The following is a 22,462-nucleotide window of genomic DNA, read 5'->3' on the forward strand; positions in this document are numbered from 1 at the left end:
GCAAAATCATGGATGTATAATAATGAATTCCAATAGGGAGTAGTAACTCAAGGTTTTCTTTTTTTGAGATAGAGTTTTGCTCTTGTTTCCCAGGCTGGAGTACAGTGGTGCAATCTTGGCTCACTGCAACCTCCACCTCATGGATTCAGGTGATTCTCCTGCCTCAGCCTCCCAAGTAGCTGGGATTACAGGCACCTACCACCACACCTGGCTAATTTTGTATTTTTAGTAGAGATGGGGTTTCACCATGCTGGTCAGGCTGGTTTCGAACTCCAGACCTCAGGTGATCCACCCACCTTGGCCTCCCAAAGTGCTGGGATTACAGGCATGAGCCACTATGTGGCTCAAGGTTTTCTGTTCAGTTTTCTGTTAAACTCAAATTCTGAGTGGGCATCATCAGTATTTGCAGTAGCTAGAAATTTGTGGCTGGGCTCTGTGAACCCAGAAATATATGAAGAAATGGGACCTTATGGATTACTTATTAGATATTCAGGGCAGAAGAAATGGGATTCAGAAATTAACCAAAATGCCATGCCTGCATGAATGGAAAAATAATTGCATCAAAAATAAAATGATTTGTACAGTGGAGGAGAGGATGGGCTCAGGCTTTAGACACATCAAACTTAAGATACAGGTGGACTGTCTGTGGAAAGCTAGTTTTTTATATTGGCTATGACTGACTGGGGTCCACTGTGACTAATCTACTTGTTATTTTTACAGATGGCCCTATTGAATTTCTTCTTCCCTGATGAAAAGCCATACTCTGAAGAGGAAAGTAGGCGTGTTCGCCGCAATAAAAGAAGCAAAAGCAATGAAGGAGCAGATGGTAAGTCTACTTGGGTGATCCTTTATCACTTCTGAGATATATGTTAGTAAAAGTATTCTTTTAAGAATTACCTTCTCGGCAGGACGCAGTGGCTCACACTTGTAATCTGAGCATTTTGGGAGGCTGAGGCAGGCAGATCACTTGAGGTCAGGAGTTCAAAACCAGCTTGGCGAACATGGTGAAACCCTGTCTCTACTAAAAATACAAAAATAATTAGCCAGGCAGGGTGGCAGGCACCTGTAGTCTCAGCAGTTTGGGAGGCTGAGGCAGGAGAATCACTTGAACCCAGGATGTGGAGGTTGCAGTGAGCTGAGATTGTGCCACGGCACTCCAGCCTGGGTGACAGAGCGAGACTCCATCTCAAAAGAATAAAAAAAGAACTACCTTCTCAATAGTGCCTCATCATCTTATATATTATGCACAGACCCAAGGTCATAGACTATTTCTGCAACCTAACCTACCTATCAATCCTTTAACATAGAACTAACTATACAAGGATCCTCCCTCCTCCAACTCCAGATGCCTTCAGTCCTTTCTCAGTATGTCTGAGAGCCATAGTAGCATTTGCATCTCTCAAGATCACCCTGTGTAAGGACGTCATCTCTCCCGGAGATGTCCCACATCTATTAAGGTCACCGAGAGGACTTGGTCCTATTCTTGGAATTGACAGTGTTATACCCTGCTAGCACTTACATGATGTGTTAATTCCAATGATAACTTTATCAATGTTTGTATCCACTACCATGCCCAAATCTGAACTAGAGCTTCTAGAACTAGTTTATAGGTTTCTTGAGGGCAGAGATTCATTTCTCTTTGTAGAACCCTAGAATCTAGCCTAGTCTCTGGAACATTATTGGTATTTGTTATATAAGTTGATGATGTTGACTCCCCCTTCAGCTAGGCAATGATGTATCAATGGAAACCATCCCTGTTCTGAGTGTAATAGCTCTGAGTTAACTAGCAATGCATTCTGTGGGGCATGACAAAATGTTAAGCTAGCTTCTGGGCAGGGTCTTTGAATTTCTCTGATATTTCAGCATCACTCTGTCAACTGACATAATGTTACCCCTTCGGGCACAGGAGTTTGTAAAATACATATCTCTGGGCAGCTACAAAGGCATCTGGATTCAAAGATAGCATGTGTCTGGCTACATATGCCAATAATATGTGTCTGGAGGGTTACAAAGCAACATGACTTTATTAAGATGAAAATGAGGCCTGGCGTGGTGGCTCATGCCTGTAATCCCAGCACTTTGGGAGGCCGAGGCAGGTGGATCATCTGAGGTCAGAAGTTCGAGACCAGCCTGACCAACATGGAGAAACCCCGTCTCTACTAAAAACACAAAATTAGCCAGGTGTGGTGGCGCATGTCTATAATCCCAGCTACTTGGGAGGCTGAGGCAGGAGAATTGCTTGAACCCGGAGGCAGAGGTTGCAGTGAGCCAAGATCGCACCATTGCACTCCAGCCTGGGCAGCAAGAGCAAAACTCCATCTCAAAAAAAAAAAAATGAAAATGATATTTTAAAACTGACATTGGTTGATGTGAGTAAGGGCCAATGATGGAAGCAGTTTTAGAAGGTGGTAGCTATTAAAGAGATGGAGCCAGGACTTTGTCAGTAGGGGTAAGAAGAAGTAGAACTGATTGAAATCTGAGACAGAGCTCAGAACAAGGAACCCATAATAATATTTAAGAAAAAAAAAGAGGCATAGCAATAAGATAGGGTTTTCTAGTCAGTGGAGGTGGCAGCAGCATTGAGCCTTTGAATGGAGAACTGGACCAGTGGGGCCATTCTCTACAATTGATGACCAATTCAAGCCTAAGAAATGCAGTCCATGAAGTTATTATTCACCTACTACTTGTAGCCAGTTTCCTGGAAGTCTTCTGGCTATATGGAAGCAGGAAGCTGAGAAGCATGGTCCCTTTCCTCTCCTAATCATCTCACCCTCTGATGCATGTAAGTCTCTCCACCTTTGGCTTTTCCCCTGAGGCTACTCCCACTACCATCAAACTTTTCACAATCCCTGGTTGCTAAGGAAGAGAGGAGACAAGAGGTAAGAGCAATATCACCTTCAATACTGGACATGGTCTTCCCTCCCTCTCCAAGTGGAAAGTTTAATGTCTTCTAAGGTTTACCTCTTCATCTAACCTCCCAAGTTTTCTCTTAATAAGATAATTTCTTCCCTTCCCCAAAACTACTTTATCCAAATCTGGCTACCAACATCTCTGATACTCATCTTCCTTACAACGTTCATTCTGTCCTGATACAAAACGGTTTTCTCTCTGGTCAAGGTCAAATCCTCTCTTACTAATTTTTAGCACTTCTTGTCTACTTCCCTCCTGATCTGATACTCTAGTCAGTCACTAGACTCTAGTCTTTTGGTGCCAATGCCAAATTTCTCATGCAATCCATGCATTTTTCTTTAATCAGCATAGCTTGGAGGAATCCAAGAGCCCCTTAGAGTTACAAGTATAGAATGCCTGGGGGTCCTCTCAAATTTTATTAGATTTCCAATCTTTCACCCGGTGGTCTATAGAACCATTTCGGTGCTCCAATGAGTTACAGAGTGATAAGTCAATCCAAATCTCCTTTTCCGTTGAACCATTCTTGTCACTCTGCTGAGCATATACTAAATTTATTCAATACACTCATCAAATATTTACTAAGTAAATACAGCAGTTTATATAATACTTGAATAAAAATTCAATAAAGATATTTGCATTTTTTTTTATATCCCCACTGCCTAGAAACAGACTTGGCAGCTAGTAGACCCTCAATAAATATTTCCTGTTGCCCTCAAAGTGATTTACTTCCAGCATAAAGATACAGACAATAAATAAAGTTGGTTAAATTTGATAAGTTGTTTGAAGAAAAATATAGCAGAGCAGCAGGGAGACAGAGTGATGGGGTATGCTGTAAGGTGATCAAGGAAGCTATCTCTGATAAGGGAACATTTGGGAAGAGACTTTAATGAAATGAAGCATGAGTTATGAGAATGTCTAGGGAAAAAAGAAACAGAAAATTCAAAGGCTCTGAAGCAGAAGAATGTTTGGTATGTTCCAGAAAGATCAGTGTGGCTGGGAGCAGAGTAAGAAGAAGAAGAGGGAAGGAGATGAGGTCAGAAAGCAAAATCCAATCTAGAGCCTTGTTGGCCAAGGTAAGGACTCTGGCTTTTATTCTGCATGAGATGGGGGACCATTGGAGGATTTTGAGCAGAGGAATGATTGGATCTGATATATGTTTTAACAGCATTCCTCTGGCTGCTGTATTGAAAATAGGTGCAGGAAGAAAAGATACAAGCAGGAAGAATCTTTAGGAGAGTATTACAATAATCCAGGCAAGAGATAATGGTGGCTTAGACCAGGATGCAAGCAGTGTGGGTGGAGAGAAGTGATCAGATTCTAGAGAGATTTTGAAGGAATGGCTGAAGGATTTTCAGATTGATTTGATAAGGGGTGTGACAGACAGAGAAGAAGCATCAATGATCCCAGGGTTTTGGACTTAAGGAACTAAACAAGTAGAATTGTCATTTCTGAGATGGGGAAAAAAGGAGGAGAAGCAGTGTAGAGGAATACGGGGAAAGGATTTAGTTAGGCTTGTTAAATTTGAGATACCTATTGGAGGCCAAGTGGATATATAAGCCTACACTATACATCACTGTGTATCATGACAATGAATGAGATGACTCTCTTTTGTACAAATAAAGGACTTCTTATTGAAGAAGTGAGTCAGTCCGTAAACTGCTCTGAACAGAATAAGAGGTAGGATGGTATAGGTAAATCATAGTGAGGTAAGTTAATGCCAAAAAAAATCTATGCCAAGAGATTTTTTAAAAAATCTTATCAGGTGTTGATTCTAAATTCACAAATTAATTGATATAATAAAAATTTAGCTACCTAAACTCAGGTTTGCCTCACAAGTGTCAAAGAACAAGTCATTTACCTTGAAGAGTTAAGAACATGGCAGAAGTTTGTGACCAGCCAGAGGCAACACGGTGAAACCCCATCTCTACCAAGAATACAAAAAAAAAAAAAAAATTAGCAGGACATGGTGGCACACATCTGCAGTCCCAGCTACTCAGGAGGCTGAGGTGGGAGAATTGCTTGAGCCCAAGAGGCAGAGGTTGCAGCAAGCCAAGATCGTGCCACTGCACTTCAGCCTAGGCAACAGAGTGAGACTCTGTCAACAACAACAAAAAGAAAGTCTAGACCCCACTTCATTTGTTTGGTCATTCATCATTTAACAAATGTTTTTTACAGGTTCACACCCAGCTAATTTTTGTATTTTTAGTAAAGACGGGGTTTCACTATGTTGGCCAGGCTGGTCTCAAACTTCTGACCTCATTACAGGCACGAGCCACCACACCACACCTGGCCTAGACTTTCTTTCTAGGATATTAAGCTTAATGATCTCCACAAATCCCTGTAGGAGCAAAAAAAATTTTTTAATTGTTCATTAACTCTTGGAAAAGGAAGGGATATGGTGATCCTTAGGAGCCTGCATAGGTTCACCAAGGATAAATCAGACTGCAGAAGCCTATTTTCCTCTTTTCATCAGACTATTAAACTAGTCAATTAGAGGCATAGCACATGCATAGTCTATCTTGACTTTTTTTTTTTTTTGAGACAGAATCTCTCTCTGTTGCCCAAATTGGAGTACAGTGGCACCATCTCGGCTCACTGCAACCTCTGCCTCCCCAGTTCAAGCAATTCTTCTGCCTCAGCCTCCAGAGTAGCTGGGACCACAGGCCCATGCCACCACGCCCAGCTAATTTTTGTATTTTTAGTAGATACGGAGTTTCACCATGTTGGCCAGGATGATCTCAATCTCTTGACCTTGTGATCCACCCACCTCGGCCTTCCAAAATGCTGGGACTACAAGTGTGAGCCACGGTGCCCTGCCTATCTTGCCTTTTAAAAAGAAAGTCAGTGACAATATCCAGGGTATATTCAATCTTTTGACTCACCTTTTAAGAATGACTAGGCTCATCTCAGTTTCTCATTCAAATTACTTTATAAATGAAGACACTGACTAACTAAGCAGGAGTTGCAAACACTGGGTTAGTTTCAACTCTTAGAAAAGAAGTGAATTTCATTTTCTTTACTACAACTCTTCCTTGAATTCACTGTCTTGAGTTGGCCAGAAGTATTTCAGATCATTTAAGTTTATTTGTACTAATTATTTCAGGCCTTTGGTTGTTGTTGTTCTGCAAAGAAAGTATGATACCTTCATTGTGGGTGTTGAGTCACAACAGTTCTAGAAATCTGTGCCAGGATTTCCTGCTGAGTCTTTCCGATGTGTTTCTGAAGTAATAATAGCTCCAGGTAGCTTTTTGATCATCTCTTGCACAGCCCTCCAGAAATCCACAGAACTTTATTTTCTAGTTAGAATGAAATGTAGAATGTATTCAGGAGGTCATGAAGTCTCAGAATCAGGTAAAATGAATCCAGAATTCCCAAAGAGGTGGTTTCCGCATTTCACAAATATTGTTGTAAAAACATCTGTTCTCTTCCTATTGGAGCATTTTCAGGAGTTGATAAACATTTTATTTTTTATTTTATTTTATTTTTTTTTTGAGACGGAGTTTCGCTCTTGTTGCCCAGGCTGGAGTGCAATGGCGCGATCTCGGCTCACCGCAACCTCCGCCTCCTGGGTTCAGGCAATTCTCCTGCCTCAGGCTCCTGAGTAGCTGGGATTACAGGCACGCGCCACCATGCCCAGCTGAATTTTTGTATTTTTAGTAGAGACGGGGTTTCACCTTGTTGACCAGGATGATCTCGATCTCTTGACCTCGTGATCCACCCGTCTCGGCCTCCCAAAGTGCTGGGATTACAGGCGTGAGCCACCGCGCCCGGCCTGATAAACATTTTAATATCTCTCCACACCCACCTGCCTTCCATGCTTCTGTCCTGGTAAGAGAATAAAAGTGCAGCATGGTGTAATAGAAAAGGTACTGGACTGAGTTGCAATTTCTTGATTCCAATCTCAATGTCACTGCCACCTTACCAGCCATGTGATCTTGGAGAAGTCACATACCTTTAAGCTTCAGTTTTCTTGTCTCTAAAATAGGGATAATTAGCCCTGCTAACCTCATAGAGTTGCTGTATTTATCAAAAGTGTTAATGTCTGCAAAAGTACTTCATTTTATTTTATTTTATTTTATTTTATTTTTGAGAGTGAGTCTCACTCTGTCACCCAAGCTGGAGTGCAGTGAAGTCAACTCACTGCAATCTCCACCTCCTGGGTTCAAGCTATTCTCCTGCCTCAGACTCCCACGTAGCTGGGATTACAGGCACCCACCACCACACCTGGCTAATTTTTATATTTTAGTAGATACAGGGTTTCACCTTGTTGGCCAGGCTGATCTCAGACTCCTGACCTCAAGTGATCTGCATGCCTCAGCCTCCCAAAGTGCTGGGATTACAGCCATGAGCCACACCGCACCTGGCCTGCAAAAATACTTCAAAAATTATTAATTGCTATTACTGTGCTCTTTCTGGAAAATGAACATACTAGTATGGTCTGCCAGGCATTTGGGGCACTCACATTCCCTAATTTATGGACAACAATTATAATTTCTTCAGAAATGCTCTCTTTCAGCCAAATTGCCCATTTTCATTCTCGCTCATGCTATCCAAGCCCACAGGAAGATGACTCCAAGCCTCACACTGTCCTACCTCATCACAGCAAATGATCACATCTGCACATTGCTCTGTGGCATTATCTCACTCTGGCTGGCTGGCTGTATATATGTATCCCTTTTTGTTAGTATCTCTTAGAAATTTTTCTTCTTTGTAGTTTACTTTTGGACATATCAAAAAACTTAGCGTTCTTTTCTACTATTATCAAAGAGCAGAGAGAAAAACAAGATTGAAATATATCCTTTGTACTTCATTTTTTAAAAATCATAATGGAATGGGCATAGCTACTATTAAATTGATATAGATGAGCATGAGGGCTATGGTGTCAAAGAAAACAGACTTTTTGCCTGTACAAATGTTAGCTAGAATTAAGAATTGCCCTCATTTTAGTATTGCTCTTGCATTTATTGCTTTCTGTGAGCCATCACTGTGGATTGTAAATGAGAGAGTAAAATCACTTTGAGAGCTGATAGAGTTTCAGGGGCTTGTTCACAAGACAAAATTAAAGCTTTTGAAGGCTTACCATGTGTGTGGACTTGAAGAGGATTGTTGATTTCAGCTGTAGAATCCCAAGGTTGCCTGCTGGTAGTGGATACCAACAGCTTAAGTGCCCACAGCAGAACACTCTGGAGAGTGGCTTTATATCAAATAAGACATTAAGTAAGCTAAAACATCTTAGCTTGCTCATACTCCAAAATACCCTTTAAAGCTGTATTTTCATTGATGGAACTAGCCCTGCAGTAAATGATCTCAACAGGCCATCACCACTAACACTTGGTTAACAAGCATTTTTAGAATACCAACTACTTGTAAGACATTGTACCAGGTTCTGTAATTGGTATAGCTACCAAACTCCTGTACCTAGTATGTAAGGCCTAAATTTAACTGGTTATAGAGGTTAAACATTAAGATGCTTAAAATATTTGTGGAGTTTTTTTAAATTACAAAAATAATACATACATAAAAAATACATAAGCAATGCAGAATCAGGAAAGGTATAATGTGAACATGCCCTCCCCACCTCCTACCCCACTACAATAATGCTTATAAAGGTAAAACATCTTTGAGGAATAGCTCACTTGCCTAAAGGAGGCGAGAGGCCCACCTGACCTGACATTCTCTAAAAGTCCTTCCTGTCTACTCACTCTCTCGAAAATTCCTTCTATTTTTTTCTCAATATTAGGGAAATTTGTGAACTCTAAGCCAGGAGATCTAGATTCTAATTCCAGCTCTGCCATTAGTAGTTATAGTAGCAGGATGACCTTGGGAAAGTATTACTTCACTTCTCTGATCTTAGTTTCTTCTAAAGGGTTAAACTAGAATCAGTGATTCTTAACTAGAGTGTAAGAGATTCAAAAGCATATAAGGAGTATTTTCGAAGCATGCATACTCCTGGGAATTCTGACCACTCTACACCCCATTAAGAAAGCTATACTGAGGAAGGTACTATTACTGATGAAAGTATATCATATCCTTCAGATATATTAGGGTAAGAACAAGATGTTGAACTACTAGAATAGATGGTTGAATTGTTTCCTTCCAACTCTGATATAATTTGTTACTAACTATTCCTGACTTCTATAATATAATGATAATAGCTAGGCTAGTTTTAGCCAATCAGATGATATCTAGATGATTAAATACTCAGGGTTTCAATTGGGATGGTCAATGAGCCTTTCCATTAGCATCCCTGGGAAGGCCAATAAGGATAAGAGTATGTAAATGCTTTCATGAAGTGAAGGCTAAGAAGGTTAATCTGTTGGCTGAGTGGTGAACTGCTAGCTCTCTTCTGTATGGCTCCTCAAAATATCACAGACAGATATAGATGTGTGGTCAGAAGGCACATTTTGGCTCTGTAGTGTATTGCTTACACAACCCTGCCTTACTCTAGATTCTACTCCTTGACCTGTAGGGCCTCTTCAGTCTCAAAGATAAGGAACTACTACAGCTTCCTTTAAAAAAAAAAAAAAAAAAAAAAAACTCATTCATTCAGTAAATGTTTGTTAAGTACCAAATTTGTTATTAAATCAATTTTTCTTGATCACCCTTCCAGACACTAGGGGCATAGTAGTGAAAAAGATAAGGCCCTATCCTAATCAAACTCACAGTAGATGATTTCAGTACAGCGTAGTGAGTCATATAATAGGGTAAGCAAGGGGTGCTTCAGGACACATTGGCACCTGATCTAGACTTGGGAGGACAGGGAATGTCTCCTAGTAAGTGTAGCATCTGAGCTGCAAACTAATGGATGTTAGAGTTAGCCAAATGAAGATTTGAGGGAAGTGTGCACCAGGCAGAGAGAACATACATGTTGGAAGGCTTAGAGTAAAGAGGGAGTGTGGCTCATTTAAGGAACTGAAAGAAGTTTGTATAGTTGTAGCGTAGAGATCTAAAGGGAAAATGATAATAAATGAGCTGGCCAAAGGGGTCAAATCATGCAGGGCTTTGGAATTCATTTTATGGAATTTAGAAACTATCCTAAAGGCAGTGGGGAAGTACAGGATCAATGTCAAAAATAGATTATATAGCAAATATCTTCAAATGCTAAATGCACATACTCTAATCCAGTAATTCCACTCTATTTCTAGATATACTCACACACACTGGAAGTCATTTATCAATGAAGATATTATTTACTATACTATTTGTAATAGCAGAGAATTGGAAATACATTTCCATTATTTGGGAATTCATTAAATAAATTATGATAAATTTGTTACTGGTCATCATGTTTGCTCTGAGGAAGAAAACAGTGTTTGGTGCTGAGGTGAGGGGGGAATTGACTAGTTGAACATGTGCATGTTCTACCAATTTAAAATAAACAGATAAAATTTAATTTTAAAAATAATCTGGGCACTATGGCTCATGACTATAATCCCAGTACTTTGGGAGGCCAAGGTCAGAGGATGGCTTGAGGCCAGGAGTTTGAAACCAGTCTGGACAACATAGTGAGACTGCATCTCTACAAATTTTTTTTAATTAGCAAAGTGTGGTTGCATGCACCTGTAGTCCTAGCTACATGGAAGTCTAAGGTGGGAGGATTGCTTGAGCCCAGGATTTCCAGGTTTCAGTGAGCTATGATCGAGCCTCTGCACCCCAATCTGACTGACAGTGCAAGACCGTGTCTCAAAAAAATAAAAACTGAAAAACAAAAATAAATAAAATGGGTATAATATGCCATTTTCTACTCATTACCTAAATACATTAGCAACGATTTTATAATACATTAACATCTTATTATACTTAGGAGATGGAAAAGCTCATATATTGCTGGAAGAAATGTAAATTGTTATAACCATTTTGGGTCTTAATCTCTCCAGTAAAATTAAACATTAGGATACCTTTGATCCAGCATTCACTGTATTGGAAATCTATCCTAAAAAAATGAGAATTCTAGTATAAAGGTAATACATAAAAGTGTATTAATTATATCACTGTTTTATTGGCAAAAAGAAGGATAACTCTAACATCTATGAATAAGAAAATGGTTAAATAAACTATGACATAGCCATACTATTGAATATTATGCATATTATTCAATAGAATAATAGTAATATTATTTCTATTAAAAGGAATGAGTTAAATTTCTATATAGGGATCTGAAGTAGCCATGTTCTATTGCTAGGTTTAAAAATGCAAATTTCAAAGCTGGAGGCATCACACTACCTGACTTCAAACTATATTGCAAGGCTACTGTAATAAAAACACCATGTTACTGGTACCAAAATAGCGATACAGGTCAATGGAACAGAACAGAGGCCTCAGAAAGAACACCACACAACTACAAGTATCTGATCTTTGACAAACCTGACAAAAACAAGCAATGGGGAAAGGATTCCCTGTTTAATAAATGGTGGTGGGAAAACTGGCTAGCCACATGTAGAAAGCTGAAACTGGATCCCTTCCTTACACCTTACACAAAAATTAACTCTAGATGGATTAAACATTTAAACATGAGACCTAACACCATAAAAACTCTAGAAGACAACCTAGGCAGTACTATTCAGGACATAGGCATGGGCAATGACTTCATGTCAAAAACACCAAAAGCAACAGCAACAAAAGCCAAAATAGACAAATGGCATCTAATTAAACTTAAGAGCTTCTGCACAGCAAAACAAACTACTACCAATAGAGTGAACTGGCAACCAACAGAATGGGAAAATTTTTGCAATCTATCCATCTGACAAAGGGCTAATATCCAGAATCTACAGAGAACTTAAGCAAATTTACAAGAAAAAAACAAACAACCCTATCAAAAAGTGGGCAAAGGATACGAACAGACACTTTTCAAAAGAAGACATTTATTCAGCTAACAAACATATGAAAAAAAGGTCATTATCACTGGTCATTAGAGAAATGCAAACCAAAACCACATTGAGATAACACCTCACGCCAGTTAGAATGACGATCATTAAAAAATCAGGAGACAACAGATGCTGGAGAGGATGTGGAGAAAAAGGAATGCTTTTACACTGTTGATAGGAGTGTAAATTAGTTCAACCATTCTGGAAGACAGTGTGGTAATTCCTTAAGGACCTAGAAATAGAAATACCATTTGACCCAGCAATCCCATTACTGGGTATATAGCCAAAGGATTATAAATCATTCTATTATAATGACACATGCACACATATGTTTATTGCAGCACTGTTCACAATACCAAAGACTTGGAATCAACCCAAATGCCCATCAATGACAGACTGGATAAAGAAAATGTGGCACATATACACCATGGAATACTATGTAGCCATGAAAAAGGATGAGTTCATGTCCTTTGCAGGGACATGGATGAAACCATCATTGTCAGCAAACTGACACAAGAACAGAAAACCAAACACCACAAGTTCTCACTCATAAGTGGGTGTTGAACAATGAGAACACACGGACACAGACAGGGGAACATCACACACCTGGGCCTGGGAGGTGGAGAGCTAGGGGAGGAATAGCAGTGGATGGGGAGATTGGGAAAGGATAGCGTTAGGAGAAATACCTAATGTAGATGATGGGGCAATGGATGCAGCAAACCACCACCATGGCATGGTATACCTATGTAACAAAACTGCATGATCTGCACATGTACCCCAGAACTTAAAGTATAATACATTTTTTAAAAACGCAAGTTTCAGAGTAATGTGTATAATATGATCCCATTTTCATAAAGATTGTAATATGTATTTTTTTATTTTATATATAAACATATATAAAAATATTTTATAAATATATATATGGGTGTGTGTGTGTACATATATATAAACATAGGAACAGATGTGGGAAGGGGAAGCAACAAACAGTGAATATCAATTACCTTGGGTGGAAGAAAGTTGGATGGGAGGGGAATAACTATTAAGTGGTTCTTTATGTAGTTCTCTATGTAGTTTGATTTGTTACAGTAACATGTATAAAATAATTTATAAGAATATAATTTAAAAGTGGTTAAAGTGCAGAGAAAAAAATGGACTGGAGAGGGCATGATGAAGACAAAGACGGCAGGAGATTGCTGTAATGATACACAAAAGGAATGATGGTGGCTGAATTAGAGTAGCAGCAATAATGACAGAAATAGATAGATTCAGTTCATAGATCTAAAAATCAGGACTTGGTGATTTGATTGAAGGGAGAAAAAGAAGAGTCAAGGAAGCCACCCAGGTTTCTGGCAAGGAACTATACTAGTCACTGAGATAATGATTGGGGAAGAAGATGTGTGGTTTTGGACAGGTTGAGTTTCAGATACCGGTGGGAAATTAAGAGGGAGAAACCTGTAAGCAGTCCGAGATATGCATCTGAAGCTCAAGAGAGATAGCTGGGCTGAAAATATAGATATGGAGATAATTAGCTACATTAGGACTCTCCCAGTTAAAAGTGACAGATAGCTGGCCTAAATTGGCTTAAGATTTCAAAAAAGAAGGAGGGGAGGATTTATTGGCTCATTTAGCTACAAAGTCCTTGATGAAGCTGGCTTAAAACATGGCTTAACCTTGGGGCTTAAATGATATCATCAGGACTGTCTCAGCTCTGCTTTCCTTTGTATTGGCCTCATTCTTTTTGTAGCTTCTTGCTATGAGGTGACAGAAATAGCTACTAGAAGCTCTAGGCTTACCTCTTACGAATTCAACAAGCCCAGTGGAAAGAGGATGCCTTATCCATCCATTGAATTCAGTAAGAAAGATGTTGGCAATGTTGGTGAGAGCAGTTTTAGTACAGTAGTTGGGGCAGAAGGGTTCATGATGAAACCAGATGAGGAATTAGAAAATAGCAAATATAAACAAAAGAGAGGAGGAGAATAGAGTAATAGCTAGACATTCATTAAGCATCTATTATGGGGAAGACACTGTGTTATATTACACCCAGGGACACAAAGATGCATAAAATACGGGGTTTTTTAAGCTCTGGGAGCCCACAGCCTTCACAAAAGAGAAAATCTTATAACTAATTCAAAAAGGTGATAGATAAGTACTTATATGGAAGTATGGTAAGATTGCAATGGGAGCATAGAGGAGGGAACCACAGAATGGTTAACCAAATACATTAAATATATCTTTGAGGAGAAGTGCACAATGGCCGGCACATACTAGGTATATGATGAATTAGGGGACAATTATGTTTTGGGTGAATGGGACTTTAATGAAGGAAGGTAGACAACCCATTTCTAACAAAGGGAACAGCTAGTACAAAGCTAACCAATACCTTAGGTTTACTGTTTTCCTCTTGGCATGAGGCTTGGAATAAGTGCTGAGGGAAAGCCAAAACTGTTGGGCAGAGAAAATGTGTCAAGAGGCCAAAACAGCCTAAGGGGGCCTTCAAATGCCCCTTCAGGTACTTAATAAGTGGCCTTTCAATCCCAAATTATCTTAGCATCTTCCCTAACTCACTACTTCTCTCCTCCTGCCTCCATACACAGAAATAAATATTAGCAAGGCAAGCACAATCCTTCCTTGATATAAATACAAAACATAAGCCATGTATAACGGTTCTTAACACTGTTAACAGTTTTAATTTCTCTGATCTACTTTATCTGGTGCAAGTTAGCAAAATACATTTAGTCCCTTGATGTAATTTAGAAGCAATGATTGATCCTACTTTCTTCCTTGTGTAGGACTCTTAGCTGACTTAGAGAACATAGGTCCTATGTCATTAACATGTTCACAAATGTAGAGAGAGCTGTTTTTGAAATGGTGAAATACCCAGGACACTTTGCTGTAGGCTTATGAATCTTGGCTGCATTTTACCACTGCTTCCAGTACATAGCTCCTTTAATGAACCTAGCACTATGGTCACTTGTTTAGGGTCTAGTCATGCTGAATTCTATATACTGCAAGCCAGAGATCTAATCAACCTATGCTATTTGTCACATGGTATACTGGAAAGAAGAGGTCTTTGTACAGATCTATTCTCCCTGTAGTAAAACAAGTCATAGGCCTGGACTGCTGCCAAAAAGTTAGTAGTGTCATCTGTGTAGATGAAATTCAGCACCTCATTATCTTACATTGTGCCAGAAGAGCGGGAAGAAGATTGACTTGGTAATTTGCTATGTTTCGATCCTAATCTGTTTAGAAATATGATTTCTTTAAAAGGAAATGGAAAAAGAATGTGTTACTCATGATAGCTTCACAGTATCTCCTGAGAGGATGTTCAGTTATTATAAATACAGCAATTTAATTCTCTCCTTGAATTTTAGACGTATTTCATCTCTTTAAAGAATAAACTGTATTGAAATGATCAGATTACAAAGTATGAATTGAATACTTCCAAAAATGGAATTTTATATTTCAGATTACACAAAAAACTTTTTTCATGAGTCGTAAAGTTATTGGTTTGTATAGTATGTTATTTTTATACATCATCTCCAAAACGCTTTAAAAACATAAGTTTACATTATAACCTATTTAAAGGAGAAAGGCATATTTGTGGTACAAATATTTTTTTCAGAGGTTACTTTCAAGTTTTATTTCAGCATTTTAAGTCTAATTTGTTCTTCCCACCCTGTAGCATAGTATGCAAAATCCAGAAGCAAGGCCCAAATTTAGTGCAGTAAAGCTCCTAGTACATGGATGAAATATACACATCAGAAAGAAAAAAGTACAAGGCCAGGTGTGGTGGCTCATACCTGTAATCCCAGTACTCTGGGAGACCAAGGCAGGAGGATCTCTTGAGGCCAGGAACTTGAGGCCAGCCTGGGAACATAGCAAGACCTCATCTCAAAAAATTAAAAAAAAAAAAATTAGCCAGACTGGGTGGTACACACCTGTAGTCTCGGCTACTTGAGAGGCTGAGGAAGGAGGATCACTTGAGCCCAGGAGTTTGAGGCTGCAGTGAGCTATAACTGTACCACTGCACTCCAGTTTGGGCAACAGAGTGAGGACCTGTCTCAAAAAAAAAGGAAAAATACAGTTGATATCAAGTTTCTAACCCTTAGCTTCTCTCTGAGACAGCTTGGAGTAAGGAAAGAGCATAGGATTTAAAATCACACAAATTCTAGCTCTACTACTTTTAGCTTTGTGGCCTTGGCCAAGTCATGTAGCCTCTCTCAGGCTAACTTTTCTCATTACTGTATATAATGATAGTAATGATACTTCCTTTGATACGATATTGTAAGGATTAGAGATAAAGTAAAATGCCTGAACCAGTGCAGGCACATAACAGGTGCTCAATAATTGGTAATTATTAGTATCACCTGTAAAATTAGAATAGTACTAATCCATTTATTTATCAGGTTATAGGTCGAATTAATGAGAATGCTTTTATTTCAAGCACCTCAGTCTCTTAGCTATTTTGTAATTGAAAAGAAGTTATCCTGTTTATCTCACAGGATTGTGATGACGAAAAAGGGTAATAAATGCTAAAACACTCAGAAAAACATAAAGTGCTGCTCAACATTGGGACCATTAACGTAAGGATCCAAACTTCCCTATATACTGAACATCTCACTATATGGTCCAGAACAGGATCTTCATGGTGATTCTTAGTCCTCAACAGACAGCTGTATCTAGCGTGATAAGACAAGGGAATCTCAAAACATTTTACAAAGATTTCTGTCAGGTTTCAAAGTTGCTGTTAATTAAGTAGACCTTAATTACCCAGAAAACTTATTTCTGTGGAACTCCTTATATGGAGCCAAGGAAGCAAGGTGTTAAACTGTGCATAACTCTATTAGATGAGCACTATATAGACTTGTGATTAGAAAGAAATCTGAGGTATAGTGTTCAAGCCAACTCTATAGAAGCCATCTGAAAGATTATATAATGTATTCTAAAATATTTCATGTGAATTTTCAAAGAATTGAATAACAATCAAATATGCTAAACATAAAAATGACTCAAGACATAGTTTCATCATTCCTGATGCCAGATATATATCAGAATCTATAGGACCTTAACAATATTATTTATGAATATAAATTATTGATCAAAACTGTACAAGTAAATGTTGAAGAATGGACCAAACCTGATCTGGGTTGAAGTCCTAAGCTCCCTCACTCACTGGTTCTCTAATTTGTAGCTAGTCTGCCTCCATGTCATTTCACTGATTACTATAAGGATCAAATGAAATGTCTGTGCAAATGCTATGCAAACTGTAAAGTGATGTACAGATGTGAAGTATTATTTATCATAAAAGTAAAATACAGAAAAATGATTTGAAACAGTTTATTGGTTTGGGAATGTTGAAGAAATAAGAGATCAGAAGAAAACCAAAGGCCTAGTTATGCTTAGTATAACATGCAACATTGCCATGGGGTGGCAACCATAGCAACAAAGTAAGTAATCGTATCTTTTCCACTAGACATTCCTAGTTACAGCCTCTTGTTTTACTCAAGCCAGTCCCCCTCTTTGACTGTCTTTTTACTGCCTCACTTGTGATCTTTATTCATACTTCCAAGATCCAGCTGTAGACTTCATAGCCTTTAAGAGGCCATGATAAACCTCTATCCAGAGAGCTCATCTTCTTGGTTTACATTCTTCCATGTCCATGCTTAAGATACTTATATTTTCTAGGTCTTTTTCATGTGCTTCTTGCATCTTCACAGCTACATCACAAGCCAAAAGAGGTTAGATATTCCTTCTATCTCAGTGTGGCAACTAGCATAATGCAAACAACCAGTTAAGTAGTTAATAAATATTTGTAGATTGAAAGAAAACATTCTGCAGGCCCAATGCTAAAGCATACCCTTCTTTCATGAAAAAAAAAAAAAACTATATTTGAAAGAGCTTAAAAGATGGTTGGTAGACAATGCAGAAGTCTATGAAGCCACAAGGAGTTATATATAATGGCAAAATATTGGTAACTTATTGAGAGAGCAAGGGAAGAAGTTGTTATAAATATTTGTTCATGAGGAAACAGCCTTCGGGGCCTTTCTAGTTCTATTCCTGTACCACAGAAATGATACTGTGCACGAACGACTTCTTCAAAGGGCTATACTGTGTAATATACATATTATAATATGCATATTGTTCCATTTTCACATTTAAACATAAGAAACAAAATTACATTGTAATTTATGATCACATATTTATTATCTCCCCTTGGTCTCCCAAATTTTATGATTTTTCTGATTACTAAGGCATACTGTGGCACTCTTCACCATTTATTGGCACAATACAGAGCTTAGGTAACATTCACATGCAGAACACCCTCCCTGGGGCCCCAAAGGTTCTGTAGATTTTTCTAGCACCATGGCTATAACAAGGCCCCCCTTTTTTATGATGAATTAGGGGACAATTATGTTTTGGGCGAATGAGACTTTCCTGCTCAAGAAAACCTGTCAGAATGTAAATAAGAATGATGCTATTATAGAAATAACATTAACATTTGTTCCAGTTTTTATTTAAATTATTAGTGGCCTTCAGGACTTCATTAGTAACAAAATGTTTGCAATACACTTCAATATCACAGTTATCAGTCACTGGGACAGTAAAATGGACTTTTGATTCTCATTTAAGGACTTAGGTTCTAGTTGTAAGCCTGCCACTTATTTATTATGAAACTTTGAACATACTTCTTGATCTCTCAGCCTCAGTTCCTATAAAATGGCAATCACAGTAATACATCACTGGGTGGATATGGGAATCAAATACAGTGTTATTTGAAAAAATAATTTTTTATGTTATTTTTATTATACTTTAGGTTCTGGGGTACATGTGCAGAATATGCAGGATTGTTGCATAGGTACATACATGGCAATGTGGTTTGCTGCCTCCATCCCACCCCGTCGTCACCTATATCTGGCATTTCTCTGCATGTTATCCCTCCCCAACAGCCCTACCCTGCATTGTCCTTCCCCTATTCCCCTCAAAACAGACCACAGTGTGTGATGCTCCTCTCTCCTTGTGTCCATCTGTTCTCATTGTTCAACACCCACCTACGAGTGAGAACATGAGGTGTTTGATTTTCTGTTCTTGTGTCAGTTTGCTGAGAATGATGGTTTCCAGATTCATCCGTGTCCCTACAAAGGACATGAACTCATCGTTTTTTATGGCTACATAGCATTCCACAGTGTATATGTGCCACATTTTCCTTGTCCAGTCTATCATCAATGGGCATTTGGGTTGGTTCCAGGTCTTTGCTACTGTAAACAGTGCTGCAGTGAACACACGTATGCATGTGTCTTTATAATAGAATGACTTATAACCCTTTGGGTATATATCCAGTAATGGGATTGCTGAGTCAAAAGGAATTTCTATTTCTAGGTCCTTGAGGAAGCACCACACTGTCTTCCACAATGGTTGAACTAATTTACACTCCCACCAACAGTGTAAGTGTCCCTATTTCTCCACATCCTCTCCAGCATCTGCTGTCTCCAGATTTTTTAATGATCGCCATTCTAACTGGCATGAGATGGTATCTCAATGTAGTTTTGATTTGCATTTCTCTAATGACCAGTGATGATGAGCATTTTTTCATATGCTTTTTGGCCTCATATATGTCTTCTTTTGAAAAATGCCTGTTCATATCCTTCACCCACTTTTGAATGGGTTTGTTTCTTGTAAATCTGTTTAAGTTCGTTGTAGATTCTGGATATTAGCCCTTTCTCAGATGGGTAGATTGCAAAAATTTTTCCCATTCTGTTGGTTGCTGGTTCACTCTAATGATTGTTTCTTTTGCTGTACAGAAGCTCTGGAGTTTAATTAGGTCCCATTTATCTATTTTGGCTTTTGTTGCCGATGATTTTGGTGTCTTAGTCATGAAGTCCTTGCCTGTGCCTATGTCCTGAATGGTTTTGCCTAGGTTTTCTTCTAGGGTTTTTATGGTGTTAGGTCTTATGTTTAAGTCTTTAATCCATCTGGAGTTCATTTTAGTGTAAGGTGTCAGGAAGGGGTCCAGTTTCTGCTTTCTGCACATGGCTAGCCAGTTTTCCCAGCACCATTTATTAAACCGGAAATCCTTTCCCCATTGCTTGTTTTTGTCAGGCTTGTCAAAGATCGGATGGTTGTAAATGTGTGGCATTGCCTCTGAGGCCTCTGTTCTGTTCCATTGGTCTATATCTCTGTTTTGGTACCAGTATCATACTGTTTTGATTACTGTAGCCTTGTAGTGTAGTTTGAAGTCAGGTAGCATGATGCCTCCAGCTTTGTTCTTTTTGCTTAGGATTGTCTTGGCTATGCAGGCTTTCTTTTGGTTCCATATGAAGTTTAAGGTGATTGAAAAAAAAATTTTTTAAGTGTAAAGCCCTGGGCAAATCTGAGTTCTATATCCCGTTATGCATCTATGTAATTTTCCTTTCTGTCATTGCCATGCTCTTATGTTAGACCTTCAACTACCTACTGCTTCATCTCCTTCCTTACCTTACATAAATTCCTCAGCCCCTTTTCCTTCAAAATCATTCTCTTATAGTTGATCCAATTAACTGTCCCAGATTCACATTTTTTTCCATTAGAATAAGCTATGCTAAGCCCTAACTCCTGCAGGTTGTTCTTACTGTGGTCATAATTATGAACTTGCTTGCAGTCTGAGACAGGAAAACAGAATACTTCTTACTCATTTTAGAGTTTTCAATCTTTCCCCCACCCCCAGAAAATGCTTTTATGTACACCAAAAGTCAAGCTCTTCTCTTGCCTTCACAATACCTCCAGTATATACCCACACATAGCCCAGTGCAGAAAACCAGCTTAAGGAATGCAGAGGAAAGGGATTGACCACCGAAAACAAGACAAGAGTCTTGCCGGAAGACAAGACCCAAGTTCCCTAGATGGTTGAATTACAACCTCAGATATGTTGGCATTCTCAAAATTTGAATGGGAACCTTTAGCAGTAGGGCCTGCCTATACCTACTGCTGCTGTTTCAGAGTCTAACACCACGTGGTCCAGTCCAGTAGAGCAAACAAAGATTGTAAGACTAGGACCAATTGCCATTTACAATGTTTCTTGGGCCTTCACAAGCAACTCCACTCCTTGCCCATTGCTCCTCCTACTGGTTCTGATCCATATTGGAACTCTAACTTGCATTGCCTACTCTGTCATTCACTAATTAGTTGTCCTAATTGAGTGAAAATTGTGAGTTCCTAGGTCTCTCTCAAAAGAAACTCTTCCATATATACAACAGGAGACTTATACAGTGGCAAAATCTAACAACCCAAGTGCCCATCAACAGAATAGTTTATGGATAAATTATGATATATTCATACAATGAAATATTAAACAGCAGCCAAACCAATTAACACTTATGAATATGAGTGAGCAACACTTATAAATATGAGTGAATCTTACCAATGTAATATTAAGCTTATAAAAAGTAAATCCCCTATGTTGAATTTGCCAACAACAACAAAAAACTATGCTTGTATTAAATATATTTAAGAAGCAAGTCATCTCGGACCTGCAATAAAGACAAACCTAATTTAATACTGAAAAAAAAACAAGTCCTAAAATATTAAATTTAGTATAATAACCTTTGTAAGTCACAAACAACTAACTTTAAATATAGATATATGTGTGTATGTATATATTTATTTATGCTAGGAATATATATAAATGTGATATAATTATATGAAAAGGAAATTGAGGGAATGAATGAACACAGGATTCAGGATAAAGACTATTTGAGTGGGTAAGTTGTAGGGTGATGAGAGTGAGAAGGAAGTATATGGTTGAATGTAAGTTTTTGACAAAGTCCTAGCTTTTGTTTTGGGTGGCTGTTTTACAAGCACTTATTGCATTATTTTATTAAAACTAAATAAATACAAAAATAAGCAGTGGAGAAAGGAGTCACTATTCAATAATGGTGCTGGGATAACTGACTGTCCAGAATAATGAAATATGCAGAAGAATGAAACTGGACACCTACCTATCACCATGTACAAAAATTAACTCAAGATGGATTAAAGACTTAAATATAAGATCTCAGACTATAAGAATCCTAAACAAAAACCAAGAAAACACCATTCTGAATGTCAGCCTTGGGAAAGAATGTATGACTAAGTTCTCAAAAACAATGTAGCAAAATCAAAAATTAATAAGTGGGACCTAATTAAACTAAAGAGCTTCTGCACAATAAAATAAATTATCAAGAGAGTAAACAAACAGCCTACAATGGAAGAAAATATTTGCAAACTATACATCTGACCAAGGTCTGATATACAGAATCTATAAGGAACTTAAGCAACTGAACAAGCAAAAAACAAGTAACTCCATTTAAAAATGGACAAAAGGTATAAACAGACACTTCTCAAAAGAAGATATGCAGGTGGCCAACAAACACAAAAAAATGCTCAACATCACGAATCATAGAGAAATGCAAATCAAAACCACAATGAGATGCCATTGCACACCAGTCAGAATGACTTTTATTAAAAAGTCAAAAAACAACAGATGCTAGTGAGGTTGTGGAGAAAAGGGAACACTTATACACCGTTGGTGGAAATGTAAAGTAGTTCAACCACTATGGAAAGCAGTTTGGAGATTTCTCAAAGAACTAAAAATAAAACTACCATTTGACCCAACAATCTCATTACTGGGTATATACCCAAAGAAAATAAACCATTCTACCAAAAAGATGTATGCA

The 22,462-nt window shown here is 38.4% G+C and overlaps 1 protein-coding gene across 4 annotated transcripts in view; it reads left to right on the forward strand.

Moving 5' to 3' along the window:
• EDA (ectodysplasin A) overlaps positions 1-22,462 on the forward strand; it is a 429,191-nt gene that overhangs the window by 347,973 nt on the left and 58,756 nt on the right. For all 4 annotated transcript variants that reach the window (XM_032255843.1, XM_032255844.1, XM_032255841.1 and 1 more), the window contains exon 2: positions 721-826. In XM_032255843.1, the coding sequence (XP_032111734.1) occupies positions 721-826 (106 nt within the window). The remainder of the gene's footprint in view (positions 1-720; positions 827-22,462) is intronic.

The sequence above is a fragment of the Sapajus apella genome, unplaced genomic scaffold, assembly GCF_009761245.1.
Source record: "Sapajus apella isolate SASKATOON/1434 unplaced genomic scaffold, GSC_monkey_1.0 scaffold91, whole genome shotgun sequence".
NCBI lineage: Eukaryota > Metazoa > Chordata > Mammalia > Primates > Cebidae > Sapajus > Sapajus apella.